Source organism: Eptatretus burgeri, chromosome 10 (genome assembly GCF_056783735.1).
Source record: "Eptatretus burgeri isolate ZD-2024b chromosome 10, Ebu_testis_v1, whole genome shotgun sequence".
Lineage (NCBI taxonomy): Eukaryota > Metazoa > Chordata > Myxini > Myxiniformes > Myxinidae > Eptatretus > Eptatretus burgeri.
In genome coordinates, this window is record NC_140970.1 from 106874328 (window position 1) to 106897516 (window position 23189).

The following is a 23189-nucleotide window of genomic DNA, read 5'->3' on the forward strand; positions in this document are numbered from 1 at the left end:
CTCCTTCCCCCACTCTCTCTCTCTCTCTTCCACCTCATCACTCCACCTCCTCCAATCTTCAACTGCCCTGTGCCGACTCTTATTACTCCCCACTGTACCTCAACCCATCACCACCGAGCCTTTTTTCCTCCTCATCCGGCCTTCTCTCCAAGCTCTTCTGCAATCCCACACACTCTTTCAATAACTCTCCTTACCTCCCCTCCTCCTCCCTCGTCCTACGCTCCCCCTCCCTCCACTGCAATAAAAACCTCCTCCCCTCCCTCTTCTTCAACAGTGTGAACCTCAAACATCCGGGTCCTTCGCTCAAACCTGACAGATCTTTCCATACAGGTTGCCACTGACAAACCAGACATAATCTGCTTAAAATAAACTTTCCTCCTTCAAGACGTCTCTGACTCCCAAGTATCTCTCCCTGGTTACTCCCTCCTCCGGTATGACAGACCTGAGCCTGATTTTGGCGGCAGAGTTGCTCTCTTCATCAAATAATCTATTCCTCACTCACTATGCACTGCCCTCTCTCCCCCACACCCCCAGGAATACCTGTGGCTACGGCTTCCCTCCACACTCACCTCATGTTTATATGTGTGCTGTACTGTCCACCAAACAGTGATGACTCCATTTACATCTCACTCTCCGAAAACATGGACCAACTTCTATCCTCTCTTCCCAACTCTCTCTTCCTCCTTTGTGGTGACTTCAACTGTCATCATGCCAGTTGGTTGGGTGTGGGTACCTCTTTTACCTGCCATGGCAGTTCAGCAAAAGACCTCTGTGACTCCCTCGTGCAGAAGAAAAATAATTATATTCATGTACTCTCAATTATAATTGTTGCTGGTACTTTATAAATTTAATTTTTGTACGATAGTCTAATTCGCTGTCAGTAATGTTTCCCTTTACTCAAGAGTCAATGAACCTACATATTGATAAAAGGAATATCTTACAATGAAACAGGGTGACCTGGTTGATAACACTGCAAACTTTGCCATGATTGTGTCATTCTCTCCCTCCCACCCAAAGTAGACACGTATTGCAGTTTTGAGTTCTTCTGCCTAATGCTTATCAGTTAATCCTGGAGTTGAGTGGCCAAATGTCTCCCCTCCCATTCTTTGGAATGTCAAATTGTGCAGAAGAAGAATTGCTTCAGCCTTCTGTTTCAGTGAATCATTCAATGTTCTTCCTCTGTATATACAAAATTAAAGATTCTCCTTTGGTATGCTGATTAAACTTGCGGAAATAGAGTTATTTTCCACCATACTGGGATCAACACAATCTGGCAAGTTCCTGACCCAGATATCAACCAGTGGAACTCCATCTCTTCTGGATCTGATTTTGACAAATTTCCCTGAAAATATGTTGTTCTTCTGCTGATCTATTTGATTCATCTGACCACATGCTTGTCAAAATAGACATCTCTCTGGCTGTTATTCGAGAACCACCTCAACACCATCGAGTCTGGCATTTCACTCAGGCCCACTGGCAGGGACTTCAAGCAGCCATTCAACTTCGAGACTGGTCTCCCATCTCCACTTCCTCCGACATCAACTTTTCCAAGGAATTCTTGCTCTCGATCTCATGCACAGATTTATCACATCTTGTCTTCAGTTGTCCTTCCCTTCCTCCCGCCCAGGGAACACCGAAGCTTGTGGCGAGGCAATTGTCATAAAATAACTTGCCTTCTCCTCGTGGAAAGCAAACCCAACTGAGGGCAATCTCAGTTCCTTCCAGAAAGCTCGGAACAAGTGTGTGTCTACCCTCAGGGGAGCCAGAAAACATCTTTCTAATCTGAGGTCTGAACTCTCAAACCTGTCTCCCTCTTCCAAATCCTGGTGGCATCAAGTCAAGCCTGTTTCTGGTGTATGTTCGCACTCCATCCCTTTCCTTCCCTCAAATGGCCGCACAATGACACCGCACGTGAAAATGCTGAATGCTTAAACTCCTTGTTTGCTTCTCAATCTTGTGTCCCAAAACCATCACTTTCTGTACCCACCTTACCCAGTCATACCCAGCTGTTTCTGAACTCTGTGTCCTTTTTCTCCTGACAAGGTGGAGAGTTTGCTGTCAAACCTCGAATCAGATTCTGTAACCGGTCCAGACGGCATCAGTCCACGTTTCCTAAAAACTTGCTCTTCTGCTCTTCCTCACTCTCTCTGTTCTATTCACCCTCTAATTTGCTCAAGGTCATCTGCCATCTCCTTGTAAATCAGCAAACATCACCACTCTGCATAAAAAGGTACAAAAACAGATCCTTGCAACGACAGACCAATCAGCCTTCCACCAATCTTCAGCAAGGTGATGGAATCAATCATCGTTTCAGATATTAAATCATTACTCTTCTCCAATGGCTTGATTTCCTATCAATTTAGATTCAGACCAGGACACTCTACCCTGGATATACTGCTTCTGCTTTCTCAACAAAGGATAGAGGTCCGCAATGCCAGACATGAAATCAGAGGCATCCCCCAAGACATATCGCATGAGTTCGATAAAGTCTGGCACCCTGCCCTGCTCACGAAACTCTTCCAATGGTATCAAAGGACATCTCCACTAATGGCTCACAGACTTCCTCTCCTATCGCAACCAACACGTGGCCCTTGATGGAGTTCTCTCATCCCCTATTCCTGTCCAAGCTGGAGTTCAAGGCAGTGTTCTGGGACCTGTTCTTTTTCTGGTTTTCATTAATGATCTCTGACTGGAAAATCCTCTTTCATTTTGCTGATGACTCCACCCTCTGCCGTACCACCTGCCACCCCTCAGATCAGTGTTTCTCAACCGGGGTTCCGCGGAAGCCTAGGGTTCCGTGAGAAACAGTAATAAATAGGCTAATGTATTTTTGAGTAGTTTTTGTTTGATTTAATATTCGTAATTTTACTATACACGTACGGCATATTGTTGGAAACTCCTTGGTTATTATAAGAGGCTTCAACCTCATATTATTTACAATTATAACAACCATAGGGAATGTATTTAACGATGTCTATATGGCGCGAGTGTGAAACCACCCTCACTGGTTAGTGGACGTCCTGTATGCGGCGGATTCGTGTATCATTGAGTGACTGACTTAAGTACGGGACGCATGCACGGTGTCCATCTATCTTCTCTGTGCTTCCTAGCGCGAAGTCTCTCTCTCAAGGTTAGTTCTTCTGTTTACCTTTATTGCTTCAGCTTTATTTGTTTAAGTTTTGTTGATCAAGTTACATGAGGTGTGTTTTTTTTTTTTGATTTAAAATTTTTTTTTTTTTTGTGAATTAAAACCTCGGTGTGAGGTCTCATAAACGAGCAGTACGTTTTTTTTTTCATTGCCAATAAATTTGACAAAAAGGGGGTCATTTTTTCCTTAAACCAGGTATCCGAAAAAAATATTATATTTACCACGTGAACTACGATAAAAATATAAAAGAGCTAGATATTAATAATGGTATATAATAATTTTTATGCAGGGGTTCCCTGAGACAATAAAACTATTTCAAGGGTTCCACAAGGGTAAAAAGGTTGACAATCGCTGCCTCAGATCGTCAAGCAGTAGTGTCTTCACTCTCTGCAGATCTGGATAAAATCACAAACTGGTCCAACATGTGGAACATGTCTTTCAATCCTGACAAATCGCACATTCTCACAATGTCTCTCCGAAAGGACCATTCAGACCCCCCCCCCCCCACATCTACTTTCTCAACAATCCTCTGGAAGAAGTCTTTTCATTCAAGCTTCTGGATCTCACTATCACCCATGATCTTTCCTGGGAAGCCTCATTTCCAAGCTGGCCTCCAAAGCCAGTCGCAGACTGGGAATCCTCCGTCGTGCAAAATCCTGCCTTGGATTTTGGGCACTGGTTCCTGACCATGAGCACATGAGCTCCTGACCACATAGAAAGCTTTCATCCACAGGCTGATGGAGTACTGCTCTACCCTCTGGGCTGGTGCTCCTGCCTCTCACCTATATCGGCTTCCCGCTGTGGAAACCAATGTATTTAGGATCATTAGTATCTCCCGTGGTGAGGCTGAGTCTTTGGGTCTCTCACTCTCTTACCGCAGACAAGTCGGTGGTCTTTCTTTATTCTCCCATCTCCTCTCCGGCCTCGCCCCCCTGCTCTGTCCGAGATATGCCCCCCCCTCCAATATTTCCACAGGGCACTCAAGGTCTGCCAGCAACCCCCTTCTGGTAAAATTACCAAAATCTAGAATCACTGCTCACCTTCACCCTTTCATTTCTCTTTTTCCCCACCTTTGGAACAAACACACACTCTTCAATCCCACTCTTCCTTCCAGGTATTCAAAATAGCTGTTCACCACCATCTCCTATCTTCCCCCATCCAAAACCACGATATTTTATACCTCCGCTATTCCACCCCAAACACACCTTTTTCAAATTCCCTGCTTTCCTTCCTGAAAGTCCCTGTAGTGCCCTGTAGTCCTCCCTGTCATGTGAGGACCTGAAAGTCCATTTAGTGCCCATCTTGTTTACCCTGTGTACCCCACCCCATCCCTTTCCCTTCCACAGATCTCCTCATGTGTCAATTACTCACTGTTGTCTCCCTTCCCTGTCCCACCCCTCTTGTCTCCTGCTCCCCTTATTGTACCTTCTATGTGTTAGCTCTCATACGAGCCTCAACAGTGTGTACAAAATCAATACATAAACAAATAAATCTTCATCTACTTGCTTCTATAAGAGCTAAAAGGACAAGTCGCAGGTGAAAAGTTCCAATGCGGGAAAATTCTCTCTCCATTAAAAGAAAAAAAACTATAAAACCAACATTTTCTACAGGAACTTGTACACAGGTATATTTGATGTTTAGTTAGAGTTTGGAGTTACATATATATATATATATATATATATATATATATATATATATATATATATATATATATATATATATATATATATATATATATATATATATATATATATATATAGCATTCAAATTCCTGCTTTTTCTTCACTTTCATATCTATACTCCTCTCTTTACTCCTCTCTGATTGTCTATCTCTCCATGGAGAAGGGAATTCTTGTGTAAGGCTCATTTGGCTGCATCTGGATGAGTTTGAGGGTTGTGGAGTAGTGGCTGAAACCCGAATCCCATCCAGGTTCCTTCTTGTTCTACTGTTTCATTATCCTTTGAGCAGACAGATGGTGGTAAATGAAAAACAATTTGTCAGAATTAAACAACTTCTTGCACTTTCACTTCTTCATCTAAGGATATGCCCCTGTGTACACTCCAATCAATCCACCTCAAAACATAAGGATACCATCTGGAATTGTCCTGTTACCTCCGGCACAGAAGGTGGATAGAGGTTATGTTTTCACCCATATCTGTCTGTATGTCACTTGCAAAATCGAAAATTTTTCAAGTGTATTGGTTGGTCACATGTGTTATTCTGTCTGTCTGTTTGTTACTTGCAAAATCAAAGATTTTTCAAGTATATTGTTCGGTCCACTTTGTTATTCTGTTCGTCTGTTACAAAATCCCCCAAAACACTGGACGCGTCAACAAAGGCCAAATTTCTAAAATTATCAATTTTCATCTGATTAACTTGATATTTCAACAGGATTTTCACATCAACTTACAGAATTCAACCACCAATTATTTTTTCCGTCAACATTGGAAAAAAGGTCAACATAGGCCAAAGGTCAACAACTTAGGTAGGATTTCTAAAATCCTCAATTTTTATCCGATTAAATTGAAATTTGAAGAGGAGTTGCATATTTGGTCATTGAATTCAACCAGCCAATTATTTTTGAGGTCAACATCGACCAAAATGTCAACAATAGGCCAAAAGGTCAACATATATGGAATTTCTAAAATCCTCAATTTTCGTCCGATTCAGTCAAAATTTAAAGAGGATTTGCATATCAGGTCACTGAATTCAACCACCTCATGTTCCTGCACCTCACCTCCAGTATTCTATTGAGTGTGGTTCCTTCTTTCTAATCCTCTGGTCCACCAATATCAGAGGACTACGCTGCAACTTCAGAGATCTGTTCATCCATGCTGTTGCAGGTCACCCTGATATTGTATATCTTATGGAAACATATTTAACACGATGTCCTGGATTGTTCTGTTTGTCTCACTGGCTACTCTTTCCTCTGCTTGAAGCAGCCCGATTCCCTCACTGGTGGTGTAGTGGCTGGATATGCTCGTTTCTCACTTCCCCATAATCCCTAATCCTCTCTGATTGCCCCCAACTGTATGGAGTGTATTTGACTTTGCATGCCTCTTCATAACAACGTATTCTTTCTTTATGTGGTGTATTCCACACCCCCTCCTCCATTCCCATCCCACCCATTCCCCCACACACCCCTCCCCTATGCCTGGTGTTGGCTTAATGGTTATGGTGGTGGGCTTTGGATCCTAGGGTCCCGAGTTCAAATCTCGCTCAGCTGCTGAATACCAGGTGGGGTTAACGCAGCCTGTCATCCTTCCAAGGTCGGCAAAATGAGTGCCAGCATGCTGGTGTACTGCGTCGGAGTGGCGACCCGTCTAGGATTGTGCCCAATAGCCAAGGAGACTGCTTCGGCAGCACCAACGCACTGCACAGAGTGTGGTCCCAATCTCCTCCTCCTGTTCGCTCTCTAATCTGTGGTGACTTTCTTTGCCACCATACCAGATGGCTTGTTGTTGGATCACATACTTCAGTACATGGCTGAACTGCTAAGTCATGCTGTGAAATGACTGGACTTGCTCTGTTTGTTTCTCTTTCAACACGTCTCCCCAAATGGTAGCCATTTATTACTCGACCATTTCTTTCAAGCCTTTCCTCAAACTTGTCAAGCTCCACCTCAGGTCCTCTGCTCTTCAGATCACATCTTGTTAAAAATGTGCATCTCTTTGGCAGTTATTGAAGAATCCCCAAGGTGGAGACATGTATGGCAATTTGGTAAAGCTAATTAGTCTGGCCTAAAATTGGCTCTGTCCAGTGAAGACAGATACAACATCACATCACCACCTTACATTGACTGTCCTGGAATTTATTTGACAACGGACTAAGTTTTCCTGTTCACAAGTTCACCCCGTCCAGCATTCAACTTTTCTGTCCACCATCTTGATCCTGTTACACTGATGCATGTGGTGAGGCCCTTGCAAGAAAACAACTTGCATTCTCTTCCGAGGAGGCAAACCCTGCTGGAGGCAACCTGTAGTCTCTCCGCACAGCTTGCAACCATTGTGTATCTGTCCTACAAAGAGCCAGGGCCCAACATCAGGCATGACTGCAATCCATATTCTCCAAACTCTCACCATCCTCCAAAGCCTGGTGGGAGCTTGTCAGATATGTCTTGTACACATTCCCCTCACATTTCTTCCCTCATAAAGGAGAGTCATAATGGGCATTGCTCGAGAAAAAGTAAAATTCTTCAACTATCTCTTCACTCAAAAAGCCAATACAAGGTCCCAAATCCATCCCTTCCCATACCTGCCTGTACCCCCATTTAAAAAAAAAAACGTTCCCAACAGGATGTGGACTTTTACCCTGCCAAAGTGAAGAAGGTTCTTGCCCAGCTCAACACCTCTTCCACAACCAGTCCTGTTGACATAAGTGCTCTCATCCTTCAGTCGTATCATACCAACTCTCCTCTCTTTTTCAAAGGTCGTTTTTGGGAAGGCATAGGCAACTTCATCTATCTTGGGAAACTGCAAAAATTACACCTGTCCATATAGGAAAGGTTCCAAAATAGATTGGCTCATATTCAGACATAGCAGATTTCTCTCCATCATGAGCAGTCCATCACTGCAACTTCAGGCACTATCTCTTCTCTAACTTGTTAATGACTGAAAAACTGTTTGGCTTCACATATGGGCCATTCCACCTTGGATATGTTACTCCTTCTGACAGCAGTGCATGGATGCCCTAAACCACAAACAATCGGTGAGTGCCATCTCACTGAATATCGCTTGAGCCTTTGACACTGTCTGCCATTCAGACTTGATTTACAAGTCATCTTCCTTTGGTAATAAAGGCCCCTTGCCCGTAGTTGTCTGATTTACTCTTTCAGCAGAAATAGTGAGTGGCTCTTAAGGGTGTCCTTTCTTCTGAAGTTTCCTTTCAGGCTCGGGTTCCACAATGAAACGACTTATAATACAAGTTATTCTTGCTCTTCCTGGCCTGGCCTCTCCTCTTCTCTTCTCTTCTCTCTCTTCCTCAAGCCACACCAGGTTGCAAGTGTTCTGCAAGAAACCCACACCTGCTCACCCTCCTAAAGTCCAGGCTGGATGCCCACCTGCATTCAATCATCCCCTGATTGTCCCAATTGTGGAATTGTCTCCCAGCATCCGTTGTCTCATCCTCCTCAATTCAGTCTTTCAAATGCCATGCCCATCATTACCTGATGCACAACCCTAGCATATAAACAATCCCTTCAACACATTTCTTCTGTGTCCTATCCAGGCCTGCTTTGTGGCTTGTTTTAGTGCGATTCCTCCTTGTGTATGTCCACCCGTCCCTCACCACATCGCCTACACTCAGCCTTTGGTAGTTTGTAAACCAGCTGCTCTTTGTCATTTAGAGCCTCCATGTCCTCCATGAACCTAAACAATGAACCTAAACATAGGGGCAGTACCCCATGGTGCTCACCTGGCAGTGGCTGGATAAGATAATCAGGCAGTCACTGGTAGGCATGGATGCCAAACAAAATATATAACGGAGAAGAAAGTAAATACCTATGGATTTTTTTTAAATGCCGTGAACAAACTTTGGTACGTCACAAATGATAAAGGTTGTGGTCAAGATTCATAGAAATTGTGTGTGTGTGGTTTCAGAAAAGAAAGCAAATACATATTTTGGGGGGCAAACGTCTTCGACTCTAATATTTTTTTTATGTCACAAACAACCTTTAGTACATCATGGGTGATGAAGGTGGTGGACAAGTTTCATTGGAATTGTGCGTAGTTTCTGAGAAGAAAATAAATACTTATTTTGGGGGGGGGTGGGGAGGCAACCCTCACTGTACACCGCCTTAGACCCCAATATTATTTAATGGTGTGAAAAAGCTTTAGTACATCACCGGTGATGATGGTTGTGGTCAAGTTTCAAAGAAGAAAGCAAATACATATTTTGGGGGGAAACCCTCCCTTACATCCCCCTAAACCCCAATTTTTCTAATGTCACGAACAAACTTTGGTACATCATGGATGATGACGGTTGTGGTCATTTCATCAGAATTGCATGTGTAGTTTCTGAGAAGAAAACAAATCCCTATTTTGCGGGGGAATGCCCCTAGACCCCCCACCCTTGGGCCCGATTTTTTAAATGCCGTGAACAAACCAATGATGAACATTGCGGTAAAGTTTCATCGAAATCGTATGTGTAGTTTCAGAGAAGTTGCGAGTATTTGTGGACGGATGGACAGATGGACGGACGGACGACGCACCATCCCATAAGCTCCCCGGAACTATGTTCCAGGTGAGCTAAAAACCTTGACTCTTCAAATACAATCAAGCAATTTAGAGGCAAAAAAACAGCAGGACATTTGCAAAGTGGCAGAAGGTTAGGATCTCCAGAAGAAAAGCACGGCACTTCGAAGTACTTCAATCGAGCAAAAATAAAATGGTTGTTCGAAGTGGATATTATGTATGCAAAAAGAGCAAACTTTGTGACCCCCTTCTGACCCTTCCCACACCCACTGTCCCCTCCTCTCTTCATTTCCCATTTATATTGAGAGTTTCATAATGGCTCTAAGTGTTAAAATGTTGTCTTTTTGTGCACAACTGCTTGAAAAGACAAGGCAGGTGACACAATAAAATGAAAGTGACTGAATGAACGAACATGCTGAAATGTCACTACAAGAGTTGCTGCCACTGCAAGAGACAGAAAAAGAACAAGGCATATGGCAAGGGAAAAAGGAAAGACAAGGTAAAGGAAGAAGACACAGCACAGGGGGTTTCAAAAGTTACTCCGCCAGCCACCTTCCATCCATAAGCGCTACTAGGTTTGAGTCCATCTGCAGATCCTGGCAAAACATCTTCTGCAAGCGAACATATTGAAACTGCATAAAAACAGAAGAGCAAGTCGACAGACATCACCAGCAGCACCATGTAAGGTAGGAGTAGGTAGTACTGCATTGTGAAGATAAAGTAATTTGGTGAAGAGGCTACAGGAATGCCATTTGTCTGTCGCTTTGAAGAAGAGGATATTTTCCAGGTTAAAGAAAAATGGATAAACTAATTAGTATTATATTTTACCGAGCTAAATTTGCATCAAAAGACCGAAAAACAGCGATGGAGTACGCTATAGTATCAGGGTCTTCTTCTTCATTTTTTGTCAGGAGAATAAAATTTGGAAAACATATACTCAATCAAATACGAGAGCGTCCCTGCGGCTCTCTGCAGTACCTAAAGCGCGTCCCTTTAATCCCTCATTACTGCGCATCACACAGGCTTTCACCCTCCAGCTCTGTATCTTTTATTAAAGGACTGCGCCAAGGAACAAGACGGCATGGCTCCGCCGTCGGGTGGCCAAAAACGCATTAGCAAGGCCCGGGCTGCAGCCCGCTCTGCCTGCCTGGGGCGAGACTTAATCAGGCAACAGAATTTTGGCGAGCTGTGCGATAATGACTGTGAGGAGAGAGGTGATTTGTTTGCATCAAGATAGTGGGTGGAGAAACCATTGTGAACGTAGAATGAACGCGTCTGTGTGGGCAGTGGAGATTGGAGATTTTGAGTTGACTGCTTTTGATACCAAAACGACTTCACTGCAGAGTTTAAGAAATGAAACTTGAACGCCTCTCCATTTTTACCAACCGAGACGGCGTTATGGTTAAAGCGTACGCTCCGAGTCTTGGAGGTCGGTGGTTCAAAACCCCGGCCGAGTCATAACAAAAACTAAAAACAAAATGGTACGTGTTGCTCCCTTGCTTGACACTCAGCATTTAAAAGGATCGAGCACATATAAACAACCACAAGTTGGTAATCACAGCGCAGGCTTTGATGGGCTGAATGGCTTCCTCCTGCGTTGAAGTTCCTTCGGAAGGGAACTCATATTTATAATGTACTGGCTATGTTGGGCATACAAGTCCGAACAAATTTGACTGCGTACATGGCATAAAACTTCTCTTTCTACTTTCAACGTCCTTTGGCACGGTTCATCAAGCTACGACGTCATCTGGAAAAAATTACTCTTCGTATAATGACAAGGAGGAAGAACGTATACAAACACAAGATAAGCAGGGAACTGTAGCTTCAAATTTGTTCAGATATGGAACAGCACATGATGAAAATGAGGAAAGGTGTGCAACAGCCTCAAACAAATTAAACAATTAGAGATGTAACAAAGGCATGCATACAGGCCTGCAGTATGATGAACAAACCTCGCCGCTTTTTTCTTCTCTTTTCAGATCGATCTTTATCACCTGCTTCACCTTCATCTTCCTCCTCGCTAAGGCTAAACTCAGATCCAGACATCTCCTCCCCTGTTTGGAACACAACAATAAAATACGACACAAAGTTTTCAAAACAAACTAATGCTTTTATGAAGAGGTTAAATGTTAAAAAACACAAAACCATGAGGTCTAAACTCTAAAATGATGATTTGTACAAATTATTGTAAATTTAAGTACACCGAATATTAATTGGCATTGAAAAAGTAGCGAATTTATTATGGTCAAAAAGATCAAAGCACTGCAACCGTTAACCAAGAACTGCCACAGCTCCCAGGACAACCTTCAAAAACTGGGTCAAATCAGACGTGGATATCAGGTGATTCTGAAGGTTAAGCCGTGTGATTCCGAAGTTCACGAGGGAAGATGGTTAAAACGGCAGCCACATCCCACCTTCTGCCAGTTTCTTTTTGAGTTCCTCAATTTCTTTCTGGAACTGCTTCAGAAGGGCATCTTTGGGGTCTTCATTGATGCGAGCCTTGTTCTTGATGTTCTTGGCTCGGTTGGCATAACGCAGCGTGCTGATGGTCTCATCATAGTTGTAGTCAGCCGGACCTATGTTTGCACACTGAAGGAGTCAGACAGTGGAAATAAAGAAAACAATAAATGGGTCGATAGGAGTAAGCAATGTGGGACAGAATATTAAGGGTGACCAACTTCCCTCTGAGACGAAGCTGAGCTGGGCCTACAATTACACCAAATTGTTTGGAGAGTTTTAAACCATACAACAGAGCTAAGGCCGCCCTGGATATTCCAAGTTATTGAGGAACCATAAATGGTGATGGCTGTTCGGTAACTATAAAATTACCGAAAGCTGAAAGCGTTATACTGCTGTCAAATCCAAGGAGCCTCGCTTGGGCAATGTTCTACAAGGGGTTAGAGCATTTGTTCTTTTTTATTATTATTTTTTAACACAGCTGAAGATAGATTAATAATTGGGAGCCCTTTAAGATGAAGTCTTTTAAGACAAACCAACAAATGTGTTTTGCCTTTGGGAGGCAAACACATTGGCAGCAGTGAATTGCTGTCCATCACTATTAAGGTGGTGGACAGGCATGTATCATTTAAAAACAAACATTTATACAATATGTAAAACAAAGAGAGGATGTTGTGCATAAAAATAAATAAATACGAAATACACAAAGAACATTAAGGCACATTCGACAAATTAACATGTCATTCAAACCCGGCGTGACTGTGTAACAACGTAGAGTTACATGCACGCAGTCAAGCAGCGCCACCAACTAAACTGTGTTTAAGTGTCACAGCTTAACCTGTCCCAGCTGTAGTTGCATTCCTCATTATGAAATATCATACAATCTTAAAATATCACCAGAAAAGTCATGCATTGTTGCGGAACGTTTAAACACAAACTCCATGAGTCATCATGGAAGCAGCATGATGCCGACACTCCTTTTTGCCAGCAAGCTTATCCACTCGAACATTCCTAGACTTACAAGCCAATTTTCTGTGAAAAACATGATTTATAAAAGCAATGGGCATCAAGTGTGTGCATAATGTGAAAGCATTCAACTTTGAAACAGAGATGAGGAAAAATGTATTCATAGTAAAGCTTTATCTTTCACTCCTCAGCCAGACTGCATCTTTAAAGGCTCCAAACCCTTCCTTAAGTTTAGTTGCAAGGTGACTTGGCCGATTGCACACAAAGGCTTGGCTTGGTTGGTAACTGATTGGTAATCAGTAACTGGATACCATTGGCTTGGCTTGGTTGGTAACACTGAACAACAAATTTCAAAAAATTTTTTTTACTGGAGATGTGTAAAGTGATTAAGACTAATTTGGGTACGCTGATTTCAAAAATCATAACCGTTTTGCTGTATCACGTCAGGATTTTCAGGAACAGAAATATTCCCATTGCCTAGAAGTCAGGATTTCAATGAAATTTACATATGTCTTTAACATGTCTATTTCGTACAATTGTTGTTAACTTGTGTTATATTTCTTTCTTTCAGATAAAGATGAGTAGGCGTTCCTGTACCAATCATCCTGACAACTTCTGTTATGTCTGTGGTCGGTATACCAAAAAAGATCAACAGCGAAGTATATCTACAGCAGTGAAAATGAAGGCCGCCTACTTTCACTACTTCGGGTGTAAGGTGGGGGACCAAGAACAGAGCTGGGCACCACACATCTGCTGCACAAGCTGTCACACAACCTTGACTCAGTGGTTGGTGGGCAAGCGCGCGAGCATGCCATTTGCGGTGCCCATGATATGGCGTGAGCCGCAGAATCATCATGATGATTGTTATTTCTGCTGCACAAGCATCGCCGGCTTCAACAAGAAGACTAAAGGTCACATCAAGTACGCTGACTGCGTCTCTGCTCGTAAACCTGTGCCTCATGATGACGAGAACCCCGTTCCAACACCTCCAGCTGATCAGAACATAGCTGTAAGCAGTGGTGAAGAGGATGGTGATGATGAACCTTTTGAACCCGACACTCAAGAATCACACCTTCTGAACCAGGGAGACTTAAATGATCTTGTAAGAGATCTCTCGCTGTCAAAGGCGAAGGCAGAGCTGCTTGGATCAAGGCTGCAGCAGTGGAATCTACTTGAACCTAACACCAAGATATCCTTGTTCAGAGCACGTCACAGAGACATGGCTGAGTTCTTTGAGATGGAAGACACGATGACATTCTGCAGTGACATCAACGGTCTGTTGAAAGAACTTGGGTGTGATCACGATCCTGCAGACTGGCGCCTCTTCATCGACTCGGGGAAGAACAGCTTGAAGGCTGTTTTGCTCCACAATGGCAACGAGAAACCATCAGTCCCACTGGCTCACGCGTTCGGCATGACAGAGACCTATGAGACTATGCGGCAGCTGCTTGATTCCATCAAGTACAATGACTTCAACTGGCACATCTGCGGAGACTTGAAAGTGGTGGCGCTGTTGTTAGGGCTGCAGTCAGGCTACACGAAATACATGTGCTTCCTTTGTCTCTGGGATAGCAGAGACGACAAGAATCACTGGACGAAGAAAGATTGGGAAGAGCGAAAAAAGCATGTACCTGGTCGACACAACGTGAAGCATGTCGCCCTTGTCGACCCAGCCAAGGTTTTCCTTCCACCACTCCACATAAAGCTCGGCTTGATGAAAAGTTTTGTACGGGCAATGGATCTGAATGGGCGTGGGTTTTTATACCTCAAGGAAAAGTTTGGCAACACCTTGTCGGAGGCCAAGATCAAGGCTGGTGTCTTTGTTGGACCGCAAATCCGACAGATTATGAAGGACGAAACATTTCCGACAACTCTAAACCCCAAAGAGCTGGCAGCGTGGAGGAGCTTCAAAGCTGTGACGGACAACTTCTTGGGGAACGAGTGCGCGGACAACTATGAAGAAATAGTGCAGCAGCTGCTGGAGTCCTTCAGGAAACTTGGCTCCAGGATGTCCCTGAAAATCCATTTCCTACACCAGCACCTGAACTTCTTCCCTGACAACTTGGGAGCAGTCTCGGACGAGCACGGCGAGCGATTCCACCAAGAGATTTCACTCATGGAGACGCGTTACCAAGGGCGGCACAACCCGAACATGATGGGCGATTTCTGCTGGTTCCTGCATCGTGAAACTGACACAGAGCAGCACAAACGCAAAGCCAAATGCCTAAAGCATTTTTAATTCCATTATGGTGGAGTTTTTCTGTAATTTCTATAATTTTGAAGCATTCATGATGAAGTGACATCAACAAAACAAAACAAATTTTTGTAAATTTCATTGAAATCCTGACTTCTAGGCAATGGGAATATTTCTGTTACTGAAAATCCTGACGTGATACAGCAAAACGGTTATGATTTTTGAAATCAGCGTACCCAAATTAGTCTAAATCACTTTACACATCTCCAGTAAAAATTTTTTGTTGTTCAGTGTAATCAGTGTTGGATCGGATGGGGCTGCGCTAACCCCAGTGAAATACTACAAAAGGGGTAGGGGTAATCTAAATTATTGTCTTCGTATGAAGAATTGCCACTTCATTTGAATTTGGAGATACAATTGCTAGACTCTAAAGATAATTATTAATACGTCATTCCAGGAGATCAAACGTTGGCAGTGTGAACAATACACCGTGACTCTTTGTCCCAATGTTTACTTGTAAATTATATTTACAAAGTGTGGAATTAGCTTTACATCTAATGGAAGAGAAAACTGAGCGCAACTAACCAGCAAACGCTACATCGAAAAGCTGACCAAACAGTTTGCTGGTTGTTTGTGGCACAGCCCATGTACACTGTAGTATTCAGGGGGTCTAGGCAGTGGGAGGAAGCTTTGTGAGTGTGAAGTCCAGAATGAGGCAAGGCCAAACACATCAGGGGAATGGACCAGGGCACATCAAACGTGCAGACTCCGAGACAGACAGATCCAGGGACCTGGGAAAAAAAAATCTTCTCACAGCCTTAATAAATTTTACATCATCATGTTTTATGCACTGACACAAGCAGCTGGGCCTCACTTTTTTCCTTCCGGTTTCGTAATGAAATACATTTCTTGCTTGAAAAAAAAAAATCCCAGCAGAACTAATTACACATTTTCTTGAAAAAAAAAGATTGGAATAAAGTCGGGAAATGTATTGGAGATAAAGATGAATACCAAACAAAACAGAAGTCTTTCCAGTGAGCGCCAGAAAAATAACTTCAGTCTCGCCGCAGTTTCATTCCTTCCCGAATATTTTTTAACGACAAATATGTTGTCTAAAAAAGCAACTTTAAGCCTCCTATTAAGTAAACACTTGTGCATCTTTGTATAAATGTAAACGTTAATGAAGGGTTAATCAAATCCATCAAAAAATGCAAACAGCTGTGATGCTTTCATTCTGAAATACAAATAATTTACATAAATAGGTGCTGCCTCGACAATCATCAAATGAAAGCAGTCGAACAAAATTCTCAAAAAATATATCGAGACAAAAAATGTCCCGAGAAAGCATCTCACGTTTGGTCACAAATGACCTCGTCAGAAGAAAAAAAAAGAAGAAGTAGGCTTTGCTCAGTGCCCAGTTCATGTCGCATCGTCCATCATCTGCTGTGTACGCTAAGTAAGCTGTGCTGGGAATAAATTGAGCAAAATCTTTCCTGACTGTCAACTCCCCCCAAAAATAAACAGATGCCCGATTATAAAAATTCAGGTGTACCGTCTTGCCTTTGGTTCATTGGAAACAGGATAACATGGCTCTTCTGATTCATTCACAAACTGAAGCTGTCCAAAGGCAATCTTTCCGGTTCCAGGTTCCTCAACTTGTGCGGCTGCTTCGTGAGTCTCTGCTTCAAGATAAATCGACCAAACTTTCCCGGACAAGACACATTGTGTTTTACTGCTTCATTTTCATTCCTGTGTTTGTTGCGGGTCATGTTTTCGTCCATTTGTCCATGCCAAATCATGCATAGTTGTGTTGAACTGTCAAATTTATGTCCCTGTTGAAATCCAGCCTACTCATCCAGGACTTGGAAAGTCGCCTTGTTGCTTCTGTCTCCGTTTTGAGCCCACGTTCTTTGTTTTCACTCCTTTCTCCAAAGTATTGTCATTTCTGATCCCTCAGCTTAATCCTTCCCCCCTCCTAGCTCAAACAATAAATAAATAAATAAATAAATCGGTCTCCATTTATTTTGTTCCACAGGCCTGCTGTTGGCATTTCCCCCTCTCTTTCTGCTGTTCCTTTTGTTCTGTTGTGTCCTAATCCATCCTGTATTGAAGTTCTTCCACGAGCCTTGATTTTGTATTGAAATTTTTTTTAAATCCAACTTTCAATGGATTGACTGATCACCACTTAAAGACGTTTGAATACTTTGTAGTGGCAGTCATATCACAGAAGTATTATGTGTGACTTCATGTGGAACAAAAATCCTCAATATCAATGCACTCTGGACACACGTTACATAAAGTATGCACTCACCATCATCGTCTTGGAGTTTCCTCCAAGCGAGTCCTGAAGAAGCCGAGTCAGTTTGGAGTTGCGGTATGGTACATGAGTACTTTTTCCATCTACAAGTGCTGAGATTACGTTTCCAAGGGTCGAGAGCGAGAGATTTATCTTCGTCGCCTCCTTCAACCGCTGGCCTGTTGCACCCGTCTTGGTCTGTCGCTCTGAGCCCTAATGAGTGTGACAATTAAAATGCCATACATGTTGAAACATTAAAGTGCAAAACATTAAAAAATTCAACAAAAATAAATAAACCATACATCTACTTTGCAAGCTGCAAGGTCTCGGTGCCAATGGCAAAAAATCCCAAGTTTAACAGACTTGATTGGCAAAAGAGGTGAATCTTAAATGGAAACCCAAACGCTCAGACCACCTCAACATTAATCTATCCCTCGATACCATAAAAAATAGATGTGATGGGTCATTTACCAATTTCTGAATTATAAAGTCGGTAAATTTGAAATAAAAAATAAAAATCTTATTCTTCTTCAGATTAGTCATGATGTCACACCTGGATGTAGGCCACCAGATCCACACTGTATAGGGGTCACATCACGGTACGAATTAACTCAAACATTGAGTAACTTTCGATTTTCCACAAATCTGCCGAGTCGATACATCCTGAGTGGTTGTAGTAATACAAACCGAGAGGGTTTCACGCCATGCCAACGGCTGAAACACCCTAAGTTTGCCAGAAATCGGATGAGGTTTATCCAAAATACCCGAGTATGGATCAGGCCAATGAAATGTTCGCTTTTGTGCTCGGAACATGTTATGAAACAACAGAGGTGGCTTGATCTTGCGGTTATAGAGCACGATTGAGAAAGGATGCCATCCCTATGATTAAGCAGAAGAAACAAGAAGAATAAGAAAACCTCATATAAGACCCCTTCACCAACGCTGACTATTAGGGCCCTGGGCCCCGACACAACAAATGCCGTCGGTGTCTGCACGGCCTTTCAGCACCCAGAGCTTAAGTTCTTGAAATGGTCTGGAAGGCCTAGAAATTTTTTTTTGCACAAAGGCCCATATGGCCACTCAACAAATCAGTCTTCGACCCCTTTGGCTCATAAACAAAATGGCACAAGGTGTCTTCACGGCCTTTATGGTCCACAATAAAATAGCAAGACAGCAGGTAAGGAAACATAGCACAGCAGGTATGGCAAGGCTGAAAGCAGATGGCATGGCCGGTGGCAAACTGGCAGGCAAGGTAAGCTCAGCTGACTGGCAAGGAATGAGCAGGTGAATGACTGCAGATGGTATGGGTGGCAGGAAAGTGTTACGACAGCAGGTAGGGCAGCCACTTTTAACCCCAAGCTATCCTATTCCTACCTGTGCACTTATCCCTTGACTCGACGACCTCCAAATTAATCCATTCTTGTGGTTGTGAACAGCCTATTGTGTTATTGTGCAGGACAGCCAGGATCATTTTCCTTTTTGTTCGCAAGCCGTCAGGGTCTCTGCTATCATTTGAGCACTAGAGATTGGACATTGAAATCAAAGCACTCTCCGAGGGTTGATGAAATCATGGCAGGTGGTTACACCTACGAAAGGTCTGGTCGCTCTGATGGTTACCATCCCCAAAGAGTTGATGTAGCTGTGTCCAATCAGCTGACTGCCATGATAATTGAGGTAACACCAGTCAACAAGCACATGATGAGACTGAGGATTTGTCACTCCTCGAGTATCCTTTCCCTGGTCTCAGGATATGTTCCGAATGAGGCAAGTGAACTCACTGTGAAGGAGGTATTCTATGCCCCGCTCAAGTCTGTGGTTGATCGGTGCCCCAAGTGAGATACTCTTCCACACTTGGGGGATTTCAATGCATCGACTGGCATAGATAAGGGATGGTTATGAAACATGTCTTGGTCCCCATGGGTCTGGAACTGGGAACCAGAATAGCACCAAGTTCCTTGACTTTGAAAGAAGTCGTGGACTTAGGGTGGCTGGTTCATGGTTTCAGCACCCACAACCTCATCACTGGACTTCGTATTCCAATGCTGGTGGTGTGGCAAAGGAGATTGACCTTGTGCTCGTTGATGGCCGCTGGAGGATGAGTCAGAACTGCAGGATCTACTGGAGTGATAAATTCCTCAATACCGACCACAGGCTTGTTGAAGCAACTCTGAGGGTGCAACTTACACCCAGGAGAATAGCACCATCCCAGCCTAGGTTGGATGTTGGCAGGCTCAACAATGATAGGGTAGTAGAGGAGTTTGCGAACAGGCTGAGTGGGGATTTGGGGAGTCTCGGTTTTTTGGGGAATCCTGAAGAGGTGTGGAGTGCCTTCAAGACCACCATCCTTGATGTTGCTGATGGATGTCCTGGAACCCACCGTCAGGCGAAGAAAAAACTTTTTCTCCCGAGGGACACTGGATACCATTGACCAGAGTCGCAGAGCCAGGCTTAATGGCAGAGCTGAACTGTTAGGGAGTTGATGTGTAAAACTGTATGTGTGCTGAGGATGTGTGTAATGTGTGCTGTGTAAAAAAAACTAATGTGTGCTGTGTAAAAAGAGGGACAAGGATGCCAATGTGCGAGGAATCTGTGAAGGGGTAGAGCATCACCTGTGGTAAAGTGATTCTCATCCTGCTTACAGAAGAATTAGTGCATTGCATTCCTCCAAGCCCGTCCCTCGGTGCATTGCAGTTAGAGCGGAGGGTGGTAGGCTCTTGACAGAGGAGTCCGAAGTTAAGGCCCGCTGGGCCGGTTACTTTGAGTGGCTGTACAAGGCTGACATTTATCCACTCTATTCTGACACTATTATTCTTCATAGAGTTTGCCACCATCTGCTTGAGCACTAGCACCCAGAGCAGTCGGACTTTACAACAAAGAGGTCAACGATTGACCGTATCCTTGCTCTTCGAGTCCTCACCAAACGCAGACGAGAGTTTTGGCAGGGGCTGCTTGTAGCCTATGTTGATCTTTGTAAAGCGTTTGATTCAGTGAATCAGAATACCCTCTGGAGGAGTCTCAGTCTTCATGGGGTGCCAACAAAACTGATCAATCTGATTTCTGAAAGATACTCTGGTACCAAGAGTGGTGTGAGGTGTGGTGGTTCCATCTCTGACTTATTCCATCTTGTTAATGGAGTTTGTCAGGGGTGTATACTGGCCCTCACACTTTTCAGCACTTGTATGGACTGGATTCTGGGGAGGGTGTCAGAGAGATTAAGTCACGGTGCATCATTTGGGAATGTCAAAATCTCTGACCTTGATTTTTCAGATGATCGTCTCATCTGTGCGGAGATGCTGGATATCCTTAATGGGAGCCCTCGCGGCACTGGATTAGGAGTTGGATGCACTGGGATCACAGGTTTCCAGGGTCCAAACTAATTTCAAGGCTTTCAATGACATCTGGCTGGTGTTGGCTTAATAGTTCGGATGATGGGGTTGGGATCCTCAGATCCTGAGTTCAAACACCAATTGGCTATTGAATAAATACCAGGTGGGGTTGATTCTGCCTGTCATCCATCTGAGGTTGGCAAAGTGAGTGCCAGCATGCTGGTATACTGTGTTGGAGAGGTGACCTGTCCAGGCTTGTGCCAAATAGCCAAGGAGACTGCTAAGACCGAGGTCACATTTGCCATGGCGGCCGTGGGGTCTCCAAAATCTGCGGCCACCAGCAATTATATTGCGGCCGCAGTATTTCCACGGTCACACAATGTAGCAGTCACCTATGTTTTTATTTTTCGGGGAGCCGCACGGCGTATTTATAAATTGTGGAAACCGAAAACGTGGGTGTGCCGTACGGTCTTTGATTTGATGTCGCACGGTGACCTTAGGGCATCGCTGCGGCGGCCATAGAATGTTCAAGGCAGACGCAGTGACCGCAAGGCGACCGCAGGGGGCCCTAAGGCGAACGTGCGGCCAGACGGACGGTAACGAGTGGGTATATATACCAGTTCTTTTTTTTACTGAAATAAAAATATACCAGTATATATAACTGAATATACTATAACTATAATATACCGTGGTGCCCCCAGAATCCGAACGCCCCATTGTTTGAACAAATTGGAATCCGAACAATTTTTTCAAGAAAATTTTGCCCTAAAAACCGAACACATTTTAAAATACCGAACACAACGTGGCGTTCATGTTTGTTCACGCATCTCCCCCACCTGCTCGAGCCGCATCTTCGCGCTTTGTTCATTCAGTTCGTTGGTGGAAGTTCTCGTGAAAGCATCTCTCGTGTGTCGATCGATACTTGAGGCCTCAGTCACATTTGCTCTACGGCGAGGATACGGCGGCCGTACGCCCTCTGAATTGACAGAAATCTCTGCGGCGGCGGCCGCAGAGAAACTGAGGTGGCCTCAGGGTGGCCCTGCGCCGTTTGGCTATATTTTACAGGCCGTAAGGTCGCCGTGGAATTATAACTTTTTTCATTTCTACGTTCGCCGTAGAAATTCGATAAGCCGAAAAAAAAAACTGGTAAAATAAAAAAAAAATAAAAAAAATTAACCCATTCGTTACCGTCCGTCTGGCCGCACGTTCGGCTTAGGGTCCCCTGCGGTCGCCTTGCGGGCACCTTGCGTCTGCCTTCAAAATTCTTTGGCCGCCGCAGGAACGCCCTAAGGTCACCGTGCGACATCAAATCAAAGACCCTACGGCACACCCACGTTTTCGGTCTCCACAATTTATAAATACGCCGTGCGGCTACCCGAAAAATAACAAGGACAAATGTGTCCAAGAGCAGCGTCCAAAACCTAAAGGTTTTGTCGGCTAAAAAAAAAAAAGTAATATATATTTTTTTAAAACAACAACAACAACAACTTCCGATATTTTGTCACGTGCCTTCATTAAGTCAATAGCGAAACCCGTCATAATGCATTTATGTATTTACGATATATCGTGTATTTACGAAATATATAATGTATTTACGAAATTACAATACGATAAATGGAATAATCTTTAAATAGTAACGTCAACTTTTTGAAATTTTAAAGCAAATGTCCGAATATATTTAAAAGTTCATGATAGACGCTCTCAAAAGGCACCGTCTATGTGGGGATGTGTACATGTGCTCAGTATTTAAGGTGATCCGGATATTGTATATACAAGAGCAGAGTCCAAAACGTCATGGAGATATCTCAAGTCTGTGGTAATGTTGCACAAGTGTATGACGACGACGACGACGACGACGACTAAGAATAAGACGACGACGATGACGATGATTAAATCCACTGGGTAAAATTTTGACTAACGTGAAACTTTGATCATTTCCCTTTTCTCATGATTAAAATAGTGATGGTCATAACACTTAAACAAAAAAAATAAATAAATAAAAGGCCATACACTAGAAGGGGTACCGGATGAAAAATTAACTTTCACCCTGTAAAAATCGTGCAGATAAATTATTGAAATATCAATTGCTTTTTCGTATCCTTTTCTCACCTGTGTTGCAAGTAGAGCAAAAGGTGGTGTATCAGACATACAGTTTAGTTTGATAGGGTGCTATATCACCATTATATGAATAAAATGGAAATGTTTTTTAAAAGTATTGAATATAGCAAGCGTTTTCTGAATGTAATCAATCGGAGAAACTGGATTGAATGGGACTCACCATTATTATAAGTGAAGAAGATGAAGGAGGAAGAGTTTTTGTTTTAATATAAATTGAAACCGGCCCATCTATCCTCGCCTTACTCAACTATATCATACTGTTTGCAGATTGGGCTCGATTAGTTATATTCCCCATACGATGCAGTGACGGACGGACGCAGGCATGTCGAGACCAAGCTTCTTTTATACAAAAGATAACATGAGATTAGACGTGCTGCACTGTATGACTTGTAAAATCATCAAAGATATTTTCTCAAAAATTCTCATGATTCTCTGATTATGTAAAAATGTCATTAGAATTTGGGGAATGAAGGAAAGTCATAGCACATGCAA

At 43.3% G+C, this 23189-nt stretch overlaps 1 protein-coding gene across 4 annotated transcripts in view; it reads right to left on the minus strand.

Annotated features, from left to right (window-relative positions):
• KIF3A (kinesin family member 3A) overlaps window positions 1-23189 on the minus strand; it is a 198155-nt gene that overhangs the window by 136299 nt on the left and 38667 nt on the right. For all 4 annotated transcript variants that reach the window (XM_085899852.1, XM_085899850.1, XM_085899851.1 and 1 more), the window contains exons 7-9: window positions 17269-17466; window positions 11755-11929; window positions 11293-11394 (exon numbers count right to left, since the gene is read on the minus strand). In XM_085899852.1, the coding sequence (XP_085755978.1) occupies window positions 11293-11394; window positions 11755-11929; window positions 17269-17466 (475 nt within the window). The remainder of the gene's footprint in view (window positions 1-11292; window positions 11395-11754; window positions 11930-17268; window positions 17467-23189) is intronic.